Consider the following 12,263-nt stretch of genomic DNA (forward strand, 5'->3'; position numbering starts at 1 on the left):
TGGGGGGGGGGGTTCCTAATCTTCAGGCCTAAAATTATTTTTTTAAATGTTTGCGAAAATAGTTCCAGCAGCGAAAGGGTTAAAACAGGGTATTCACGTGTCTCATTCTATCACAAATCCCAAAAACAGGATTGTTCCTCATTTCAGGACACTGGGCAGGGCCGTGCAAATCATTGTGTTACACCCAATCTGCCAGAAGCACATCTAGAACCGCTGGTGTATAGAGCAAATATAGCCCAATATTATAGAGCTATTTTTTTCATATTGCATACAGCTGTTTCAGGTTCTTTGGCCATCATCAGTGCATCAGGGCCCAAAGAGACGTTACAACCATACAGGTTTCCCAAGACCATAGCAACATGAGAGAGAGATGGGAGCACACATGGGTTCAGCCTATGATGTCATTTTGTAGTACATTTATTACATACATAACAATTACATGGTGTTCATGTCACAAGGGGGAGAGCAAGAAAGCAGAGAGCATTATTGATACAGCAGTCTTTACATAATGCCACCAATAGAACCAGAGGACAGACAACACACAATGCGGAGTTTACAAGCCTTATTGAAGAGACACGTTGGAGCGCCCCCTTGTGACACTCTCTTTACATACGTCACCGCTGTAGGTAGAATGAGGCGTTAGAGCCAAGCTTGGAATACTTTTGCTGGCCGGTCAGAATGTGCTTTTTTTTAGTTATATAACCCCCCCTGAACTCCAGAAAGGCCTGCAGCATCTGGTACTGAAAGCAGTCTGGCAGTGCGGGAGTTCTAGGATCACATGCAGGGAAGCCATCTAGGGAAATAGCACTTGTGGATTAAATTTGTTCTGTCCCAGCACTGCCCTTAGCCAGAGGAGTATTACTATGAGACTTTTCATGCTGTTCTAGGGCTCTGATTCCAGTGAATTAGGTTAAAGTGTGTCTGGTCCAAAAAAAGAAAAGGTACACTTCACTGTCCCCCATGTTTTCTCTTTAAAAACGTGAGTTTAGAAAAATAATGGTTGCTTTACTGCCTCTGGTGTCAGCGGTTTCTGAATTTATGACCAGAATAAGCATGCAATCAACATCTGATTAGCAAGCTCCTGATTCGAGTATTGAAACCATATGATAGACTTGACAGCCAGGCAACTAGCATTTTTAGAAGGGAAGTTAGCAGTGCAGCATGCATAATTTGATACTCCTTTCAGCCCATATGCCTAAAGTCATTGTTTGACAGTTTGCAAACTTTGGAATTTCTTGGGGAAAAAATAGATTTTGGCCGATGAGAAGTACATTTTGGAGGGTAATTTTTCAGGTTAAAGTGCATTTAGTCACTCAAAGGGCGGTCAGCCATTATGTATGCTGGATTATTAATCCTTGAATGATCTTGTGCATTTTTGGTTCAGATTATTGAAGTCTGAAAATGGCAAAAATGAGAACAGTTCCATCAACAATCATGGTACAGATCTTATTTTATTTGCCAATTTGTATATCTCTTGATTCTATAGCAGTAATGGGACCTTAGAGTAAGATCACATGAGAAATCTAAATGGCTGTGATTTTATTTTATTTCTGAAACGCCTCAGCAATGATTTCTGCATCATCTCTGTGTAGCAGGTGGTGGGTATCCAATGGTAGTGTTATTCAGAGTAGGGCCTTCTGACAGCCTCAAAGGTTAAGTGCATCTCTATGAGAAAATGTCATGTCCCCCTCCCCTCATACCTGGTTGAGTTAATGCCAGTTACCATAAAATGATGCTTTCTGTACAGTGCATGCCTTTATTACAGTGTGGGAGAACATGTGGAGGTCATGGGGCTGAGGTCATGTCATCTGAAGAGATCCTGAGATGCCTTTAATGCATTCTCTGTAGTGCTGGTGCCCAGTTGTGGTTTCCTGCATAAACCTGTATGCTCAGTTTATACCAATTTGCATATTGTGCATCAATCGTTTGGAAGACGCAAAGGTAAAAAACAAGGGCAAAGAGCTATTACTTATTAGGGTTAAGAACTGTGCAATGTGATCTTTTCATTCTCAGTGAGCCTGACATGACAGAAGCTCCGGGGAGATACACAGGACACTCCGCTTTTCTCAGGCTCAGTAGGGCCAAGGAACGCCTGGACACAGGCGTTTAGTGCAAAGGCAAATCCACTTTGCACTACAAGTGCAAACTGCACTTGAAATTGCACTGAAAGTGCACTTGGAAGTGCAGTCGCTGTAGATTTGAGGGGGACATGCAATGAAAATTAAAAAAAACAACATTTCAGCTTGAACATGATTGGATAATAAAATCAGCAGAGCTTCCCCTCATTTCAGATCTACCCCTCAGATTTACAGCCACTGCACTTCCAAGTGCACTTTCAGTGTGATTTCAAGTGCAGTTTGCACTTGTAGTGCAAAGTGGATTTGCCTTTCGTAAATAACCCCCAATGAACACTTCTCCGTGCTGTTGTAACCTATCACAATTCTTTTAAGGAATGCCTGCCTGGTCTGCAGTGTGAAAAAGCCCTTAGCTGTAGGCAGGCAAAGACATCTTAAAGCAGAACTCCAGATATAAAAGACACAAGGTAATTTTCACTTTAACACCAGGCCTTTCTGACACGTTTTGTTTACATGTAAAAATGTCTTCTTTTTTTTATTTACTTCGAAACCCAAACATATATATATATATATATATATATATATATATATATATATATATATATACACATATATATATTTTTAGCAGGGGCCCTAGAATCAAATGGTGGGTTTTGAATTTTTTTTTATGTAACAATATTTGCGCAACGTTTTTCCAAAGCAGATTTTGGGGAAAAAATATACCTTAATGAAATTTAATGCACACAATATAATGGCCATTTTTTTTAGGTAAAATATAAAAAGATGGGTTTATGCCAATTAAATAGATACCTAACCTTTCACACTTTAAAATTGCACGCGCTTGTGGAATGGCGCCAAACTAAGGTATTTATTGATATCTCCATAGACAACTCTCTAAAAGCCTTTACAGGTTACCAGTGGAGAGTTACACAGGAGGCCTGGTGCTAGAATTATTGCTCTCGTTCTGACGTTCGGGGTAATACCTCATGTGTGATGTGATCGCCGTTTATGTATACATGCGGGACCAACGCATGCATTCACCTTTGCGCATGAGCACGGGGGGGAGGAGGGCGGTGGTACTTTAAATTTTTTTTTATTATTATTATTTTTAATATTCATTTTTTTTTTACACTTTCTTTAAAAAAAAAAAACACTTTTATTGCTATCACAAGGAATGCAAACATCCTTTGTGACAGCAATATGCAGTAACAGGTACTCTTTATAGAGAGATCTGTCCCCTCTGCATTTCATCACACCAAGATCAGTGTGATCAGATGCTTTCCTATTTTAAAAATGGTGCTGTTTACATCAGGGGGAACTGGAAGTGACAAAGTACAGGTCGCCTCCAGTTTCCTATACCATAGGGGCTGAAAACCTCTATGGTAAGCCGGCGGAAACGCCGGCTTTAGTTCCAGATTCTCCGGGAGGATGGAGAGGCACCGCTAATTACAAAAAAGCCAGGCGCCCACAGACAAAAAACAATAGCAGGATGACGCCTGTAATTGCAGGCATCAATCGGGTATACCACTTGAAAGCTGCAGCGTAAATATACGGTCTTCAATTGGTTGATACGTCTACATTTTTTTTTTTTAAATGCCCTACAAGTTTTCTGAAGTTGATTTGATATCAGGCTCTTGCATTCCCCTAAACAGCAGCATGGAGTTTGCATGTTCTTCCTGTGTTCACATGGGTTTCCTCTCACATTCCAAGCCATACTGGTAGTTTAATTGGCTCCTGCCTAAACTGGTCCTACCCTGTTTCCCCGAAAATAAGACCTAGCGTGATTGTCGGTGATGGCTGCAATATAAGCCCTACCCCCCAAATAAGGCCTAGTTAAAGTCCTTGTAGGTCTTATTTTCAGGGTAGGGCTTATTTTCGGGGAAATAGGGTAGGGCTTATTTGGGGGGTAGAGCTTATATTGCAGCCATCACCGACAATCACTCTAGGTCTTATTTTCGGGGAAACAGGTTAGTATGTGTGTGTACAAGTTGCCTATGCACCAGTGTTATCAAATTCTGCAAGCCCGTCTCAAGCAAAGTAATTTGGGAGGGTTGAGGAAAGACCTGGCAACCTACCCTATAAGAAAAACCGCCATAGAATTGCTGAGAGTTGCATATGACTGAACAGACTGATCACACAACAGTACTGAAGAAGGGTTGGGCAGGACTGGGAGCCAATCAGTTGTGGTGCATGCAAAGGTGTTGACAAGAGACATGCTGATAGGAGGAGAGAGCAGATTGACAGAAAGATGAGCTTATCTGTCTGCAGCTTCTCTTTTCACTGTCCAGTCACTGCCTGGGGGGGGGTTAGGGGTCTTGTCTCTAAGTGTTACTTCAGTACAGCAAAGGAAATGTAGGTCTCCTCCCTGCCAGAAAGGACTGTCCTGTGTAGCAGAGCTCTGTAAATTTTATAATTGGATGGACAGAAATGCAAATCAATTGGCACGTAAATAGCTCACATATGTGTATTTAAGGTTCACTACACAGTGCATAGACAGGCACACAAATATAGCCTAGGTTTTTTCATCCCACTGTAGTGCAAGCAGGTACAGCCTTATGAGAGTGGCAACTCTGCTCTGAATTCAGGAGCAGTGCAGCATTGTTGCCACAACATCATAGGAATCTGCATTAGGATGACATCAATAGCAGGATCAACAGGTATTTGTGGGACTTTGCAGGGGGCATAAGAAAAATCTGTAGGTGAAGATGCCCTTATAATTAAGCTCTGCAGCACTTTTTTTTTAAATGTGAGACCATTGCTCTGCTTTAATTTTGATGATTGCTCTATTTAAGCCCAGAATAATTCACTATTTTCAAAGGGGAAAAACTGAACTTGAAAAAAAAAAATAGTGGCCAAATATATTTATATGTATATACTGTATAATGCTTCCCTTTATAAACAGACCTCCCCGGGTGTATGTATGAGAAAAGGTGAGCCTTGTATGATAATCTGTAGATTAGATTGGGATGAACATCAATAAAACACAGTATAGAAAATGATCTGGCATCAAAGCAGAAAGTCTCATAAATAACATGGAAGTCCATCCCACACCAGATCCTTTGAGCAGTAAGACAGATGGTGACCATCTTCAATATAATGCCACAAAAGACACCCAGGAGGACTGGGAGGACAGTTCTGTGCAGAGAATAGTTGTTGTATCATGTCTGTCACTGAGTAAACCATCTCCTGGGAGGATCCAATCAGAATGGAGTAGAAATAGATGGCATTTCCAGGACTTGGTGGTGGCTTCAGTGGGCTCTGGGATGGAGGGAGGTGCTGGGAGCATGAGATAGGAGATGTAAGAGGAAATTCGGGAGTTTACAGCAGTGCTGGGTCCAAGTCTCAGTTTTTTTTTTCCAGCGGGTGCAGAAAAGCAGGAGGCGTCTTGGCATTCTGGGAAAAAAGGCGAAGGATGTGTTTATTCCGGGACATACGACACCTGCCACACAATGATGTGGCTTCTCTCTGCCTTTGAAAGCACAGGTTTGTTCTGGTTGCTACCATCTCCCGAGTGCTCTTCTGTCTCATCGTCTTCCCCGTCCCCTAAAACAAAAAAAAACAATTGCCTCTTATCTCCTCATTCCAACCTGTGTAATAACGATAAGTAATTATTTGTATTACAATGTATCTAAAGTCAAAACTTTTTGTTTTGGTAAAGATATACATACTTACCCCAGTTGGACAGGTGCTGTTTGTAGCAATTTTCAGATACTAAGGCCATAATTTTCCTAGCATTGCTCTTGCCTGTGTAGTTAATCCCCATAAACCTCTATGGAGATGTCTCCTAAACTCCTCTTGTTTCCATGGGGATCGACTGAGTAGGCATGACCAGAGTAAAGAAATCTTATTTCGCTAGGGTCTAAAGCTGGCAGCAAGTTGCAACTGACCTATTCAGGTAAGTGTGCATCTAGGGCTCATTAAAGTAATATTAAAACCTCAGTATTTTTTTTGTTTTGTTTTTCTGCTTAGCACATGCAGCACAACAGAATAAACATTCCCCTATTACATAGTTACATAGTAGGTGAGGTTGAAAAAAGATACAAGTCCATCAAGTCCAACCTATGTGTGTGATTATATGTCAGTATTACATTGTATATCCCTGTATGTTGTGGTCGTTCAGGTGCTTATCTAATAGTTTTTTTAAACTACCGATGCCCCCCGCTCAGACCACCGCCTGTGGAAGGGAATTCCACATCCTTGCTGCTCTTACAGTAAAGAACCCTCTACGTAGTTTAAGGTTAAACCTCTTTTCTTCTAATTTTAATGAGTGGCCACAAGTCTTGTTAAACTTCCTTCTGCGAAAAAGTTTTACCCCTATTCTGGGGTCACCAGTATGATATTTATAAATTGAAATCATATCCCCTCTCAAGTGTCTCTTCTCCAGAGAGAATAAGTTCAGTGCTCGCAACCTTTCCTCATAACTAATATCCTCCAGACCCTTTATTAGCTTTGTTGCCCTTCTTTGTACTCGCTCCATTTCCAGTACATCCTTCCTGAGGACTGGTGCCCAGAACGGGACAGCATATTCCAAGTGCGGCCGGACCAGAGTCTTATAAAGTGGGAGAATTATCGTTTGATTTCTGGAGTTGATCCCCTTTTTAATGCATGGCAATATTCTGTTTGCTTTTTTAGCAGCAGCTTGGCATTGCATGCCATTGCACAGACTATCATCTAATAGGACCCCCAGGTCCTTTTCCATCCTAGATTCCCCCAGAGGTTCTCCCTCCAGTGAATAGATTGCATTCATATTTTTGCCACCCAAATGCATTATTTTACATTTTTCTACATTAAACCTCATTTTGCCATGTAGTTGCCTACCCCATTAATTTGTTCAGATTTTTTTGCAAGGTTTCCACATCCTGCAGAGAAGTTATTGCCCTGCTTAGCATCGTCCGCAAATACAGAGATTGAACTGTTTACCCCATCCTCCGGGTCGTTTATGAACAAAATAAATAGGATTGGTCCCAGCACAGAACCCCGGGGGACTCCACTACCCACCCCTGACCATTCTGAGTACTCCCCATTTATCAACACCCTCTAAACTCGCCCTTGTAGCCAGTTTTCAATCCATGTACTCACCCTATGGTCCATGCCAACGGACCTTATTTTGTACAGTAAACGTTTATGGGGAACTGTGTCAAATGCTTTTGCAAAATCCAGATACACCACATCTACGGGCCTTCCTTTATCTAGATGGCAACTCACCTCCTCATAGAAGGTTAGTAGATTGGTTTGGCAAGAACGATTCTTCATGAATCCATGCTGATTACTGCTAATGATACCGTTCTCATTACTAAAATCTTGTATATAGTCCCTTATCATCCCCTCCAAGAGCATGCATACTATTGATGTTAGGCTAACTGGTCTGTAATTCCAAGGGATGTATTTTGGGCCCTTTTTAAATATTGGTGCTACATTGGCTTTTCTCCAATCAGCTGGTACCATTCCAGTCACTGTCAGTAAAAATTAGGAACAATGGTCTGGCAATTACTTGACTGAGTTCCCTAAGTACCCTCGGATGCAAGCAATCTAGTCCCAGTGATTTATTAATGTTAAGTTTCCCAAGTCTAATTTTAATTCTGTCCTCTGTTAACCATGTAGGTGCTTCCTGTGATGTGTCATAAGGAGAAACAATGCAGTTTTGATTACTGAAGACCCCGATTCCCTCGTGAAGACTGAGGAGAGGAATAAATTCAATACCTTCGCCATCTCCCCATCCTTTGTAACCAGATGTCCGTCCTCATTCTTTATGGAGCCAATATGGTCTGTCTAACCCTTTTTTACTGTTTATATACTTAAAGAATTTCTTGGGATTTTTTTTGCTCTCCTCCGCTATGTGTCTTTCGTGTTCTATCTTAGCCTCTGTAATTGCACCCTTACATTTCTTGTTGCATTCTTTATAAAGTCTGAATGCTGATGATGATCCCTCAACCTCGTATTTTTTGAAGGCCTTTTCCTTTGCTTTTATATGCATTTTTACATTGGAGTTAAGCCATCCAGGACTTTTGTTCGCTCTTTTAAATTTATTACCCAATGGGATGCATTGGCTAATGCCCTTATTTAATATGTTCTTAAAGCAAACCCATCTCTCCTCCGTGTTCTTTGTTCCTAAGATTTTATCCCAATTCATGCCTTCTAGCAAGGTTCGTAGTTTAGGTAAGTTGGCTCTTTTGAAATTCAGTGTCTTTGTATTCCCTTTATGTTTCCTATTTGTGTCATTTATACTGAAGCCAAGTGACCTGTGATCGCTGTTTCCTAAATTGCCCCATATTTACACATCCGTGATCAAGTCTGTATTGTTGGTAATCAGTAGATCCAGTAACGCTTTATTTCTAGTTTGTGCATCTACCATCTGAACCATAAAATTGTCCTGCAAGACATTTAGGAACTGGCGAGCCTTGGACAAATGCGTAGTTCCCTCCGCCCAGTCTATGTCTGGATAAATAAAATCCCCCATTATGATAACACTTCCCATCCTTGCTGCTAATCCAACTTGCGATAGGAGATCTGTCTCCCCCTCCTCCCTCAGGTTAGGGGGCCTATAGCATACTCCCAGTATTATTTTCCCCTTAGCTTCATCTCTTTGGAGCTCTACCCATAAGGATTCCACCTCCTCCCTAGCTCCCTCAGTGATGTCGTCTCTCACATTCACTTGTACATTATTCTTGATATATAGGCATACCCCCCCCCTTTTTTTTTACCCTTTTTATCCCTGCGATAAAGGGTATACCCTTGAATGGTTGCCAGCCAATCATGAGAGCTCTTGAACCAGGTCTCTGAAATTCCCACAAAATCTAAATCCTCCTTGTACCTCTAGTTCACCCATCTTGCCTGCCAGGCTCCTGGCATTGGTGAACATGCCACGTAGTTTAGACCGGTCGCATACTATCCTCTTATTGGGTGTTCTGAGATTGTAACTAGGACTTGTTACTATACTTACCTTGGGTTTATGTGCTTTAGTTAACCTACCCCAATACTACCCTCTGGAATATGTTCTGCGCTGACTATCTCTACCTCTGGGCCCTCCCCCGCGTCGCCGAGTTTAAAAACCCCTCTAACTTTTTGGCCATCTTTACTCCCAGCTGATCTGCACCCTCCTCATTTAGGTGCAGTCCGTCCCCTCTATAGTACTGGTGATCGACTGAGAAGTCGGCCCAGTCCTCCAGGAACCCAAACCCCTCCTTATTACACCAGCTCCTCAACCACTTGTTTACTTCCCTAATCTCCCTCTGCCTTTCTGGTGTGGCTCGATGTACTGGTAGTATTCCTGAGAATACTAACATGGAGGTCCTTTTCCTCAATTTAGCTCCCAAGTTCCTAAAATCGTTTTTTAGAACCCGAGCGCCCGGTAGACAACATACAGTTTGGTGCTTCAGGTCTTTGTTACAGATTGCCCTCTCTGTCCTTCTAAGAATTGAGTCCCCTACCACCAGAATCTGTCATTCCTTTCCCTTCGCTTACCCCCCATTCTCACTGGAGGAGTTCTTCCCCCGGCAGCTAGGAGAGTCCCTCAGCTCCAGCAGTGCTGGTCCCTGACTGGTTTCACCAGTGTCACTCAATGGAGCGTACTTATTCAGATGCTCCACCCCTGGATCGGCCTCCCTGGCACTTCCCCTTCTACTCTTCCTGACTGTCACCCACCTACTCTTTCCTAGTGCCTGCACCTCTTTGTCTCCACTCGCCTCTGTGCTGGCCCCTGCCGGCACCTGCCGTGTTCGTTCCTGGCTCTCCTTTAGTATGGAGGGTCTTCTCAGTGCTGACAGTTGCTTCCCCAGATTCAGAACCTGGGCTTCCAGGGAAACAATGTGCTTACATTTTGCACAGCAGTATTCACCCTCGATCAGATGATCTCCACACCCACCGGGCATCGTACCTACTAATTTAATGAGGATTGGGGATTATACCCTGTCCAAATTACCTAACAACTATCTTCCTGACACTAATACTCAAGACAATACACAGGTACTCAACAAGACATTAGACAGGTACTCGCAGACCAACATGCACTCGCAGACCAATGTACACACATACACACACACACACAATACACAAGTACTAACGATCCACACGCACTACTCAGACAACACTCAGGTACTCACAATACACAGGTATTACCTGACACTAATGCTCAATATAGCCCACGTGCACTTGCAGCGCTCATGTACTTACAATACACAGGTACACACTCACCCTACACAGATAGTTGACCCCTGTTATAACAAAACTTGTTCACACTCTCCACTCAAGGTCCTCACTGTTTAGCTTCCAACCAGCAGTCTGGCCCTATAAATTATTTGGTAAAATTCTTACTCCAGTACTTACAGTTTATAACTCTTACTACTAATGGCTCCTGCTGTCTAAGTATTGCCTGAACTAACTAGGAAAGAATTAATAGTGGACAGTGTAGTCTCCATTCAGCCTTTTAGCTTGGAGAAGTATGCAAGGGAGAGGAAGAAGGAGCAGGGGAGGGCTATGCCATCCCAGGCTATGGGGCTGTGTGTTTCTATTGATGCACACTGTGTAGGGAGACACATCTCTAATCCTTGCATGTAAGGGTGGCTCCATATGACGCTGAAAGAGAAAGGAGCCAGCCTGAAACAGGAAATCTGGGGCAGTGGTCATGGCAACAGCTTAACCACTACAGACCCACGCTATAGCCGAAAGATGGATACAGCGTGGCTCTCTCATTCCGGGAGGGTGTCCATGGATGTCCTCCCAGAGCCACCCACTCCGCACTCCCTGTGATCGCTATATCCTTTCGACACAGCTGATCATGGTAAAGCGGTCCTTTACCATGTGGTCAACTGTGTCCAATCACAGCTGATCACATGTAAACAAACTTGCCAGTTATCGGCACGCCTTTCCTCACGCACTGTCATAGTGTGAGGAGAGTCAGTAACCAGCAATTGTTACAGGGGACATTTTCACAGATAATTTGGGCACTGATCATCAGTGTCCTGATTATCAATGTTGCTCACCAGTGCACATCAGTGTGGGAGGAAAATTACTTATTTGCAAAATTTTTTTTAGAAAAACATTTTTTTTATTTTTTTATTTTTTTTAATTTTTGGGGTTTTTTGTGTTTGTTTATCAAAAAATTAAAAACCCAGTGGTGATTAAATATGACCAAAAAAATGCTCTGTCTCAAAAAAATTATAAAAATTTCATTTGAGTAGAGTGTTGCATGACCGTGCAATTGTCATTCAAAGTGCGACAGCACCAAAAGCTGAAAATTGGCCTGGGCAGGAAGGGGGTGAAAGTGCCCGGTATTGGAGTGGTTAAACTGGAACATATTCAAGGCTTACAAGATAAAAATATTAAATTTAAAACATAAAAAAGCTGCATACTCAGTAAGTGATTAAATAAGCTGCTGAAAGTGCTTAAAGAAAGGAGGGTTTATTATCACAATGAAGCAGACAGGCCAACTGTACTATAAATGGAATATAGCGTTGATGCTTAACGAAAAATCCACATCCGCAACGACTCTAATGCAAGTTCCTCAAGATCCGGGAACCGTGGATGTTATATGCCTTCTCGACTCTCCCCCCTGACAGCCTAGGTTGCTTATGACGAGCGGCCTCAAATCTCCCGAGCCCTTATCCCCCCCCCCTCTCTAGGCCTCTAACCTCTTGATCTCCCTTCCCCCCTACTCTATTATGGCTTTTCTTTACTTCTTCACCCACTGGGTGCGCAACCCTTTTTTCATTTGCGTCACCCCCCATCCAAAACTACCCCTTGGTTTCTACTTGGTCCTTCCCTTTTTGAACTTATATAAGATGTATACTTTTCCACTATATGGATATTGCAGGGCCCAGGGGATGCCTCATTATTGTTGGGAACCTCCTTAGGCCCCCCCCTTTGCCATTATGGCCTCTGGACCATGCATATCTGTGCTAATATACCCGCTCCCAGGAGGGTTTTTTTTTTTTTTTTTTAAATATTGTATCTTCTTTGCCTTTTTTTGCAAACTAACGCTTGTTACAGTTGTTAAAGCTAGCCCCTGGGCAGGCGGAACTTTTGCATGTTACCTTTATGTAATAACCAAATAAACACTATTGAAACACAAAACGGAGTATAGACCTGTTTTAGAGGCATTCTGTCAAAAAGCAAATAACCTATAAAAGGATGCCCAGATAGAAGTAGTCATTCCCTAAATATATTCAGCTTCACTGAAGAACCATTGCTCCA

The 12,263-nt window shown here is 42.4% G+C and overlaps 1 protein-coding gene across 6 annotated transcripts in view; it reads right to left on the reverse strand.

The window, feature by feature from the left end:
• Positions 1-401: 401 nt before the first annotated feature.
• The window catches only part of MAPK8IP3 (mitogen-activated protein kinase 8 interacting protein 3), a 169,572-nt gene continuing 157,710 nt past the window's right edge, over positions 402-12,263 (reverse strand). For all 6 annotated transcript variants that reach the window (XM_073636674.1, XM_073636671.1, XM_073636670.1 and 3 more), the window contains one exon: positions 402-5,618. In XM_073636674.1, the coding sequence (XP_073492775.1) occupies positions 5,494-5,618 (125 nt within the window). In that variant the 3' untranslated portion in view covers positions 402-5,493. The remainder of the gene's footprint in view (positions 5,619-12,263) is intronic.

Source organism: Aquarana catesbeiana, linkage group LG06 (assembly GCF_042186555.1).
Source record: "Aquarana catesbeiana isolate 2022-GZ linkage group LG06, ASM4218655v1, whole genome shotgun sequence".
Classification (NCBI taxonomy): Eukaryota; Metazoa; Chordata; class Amphibia; order Anura; family Ranidae; genus Aquarana; species Aquarana catesbeiana.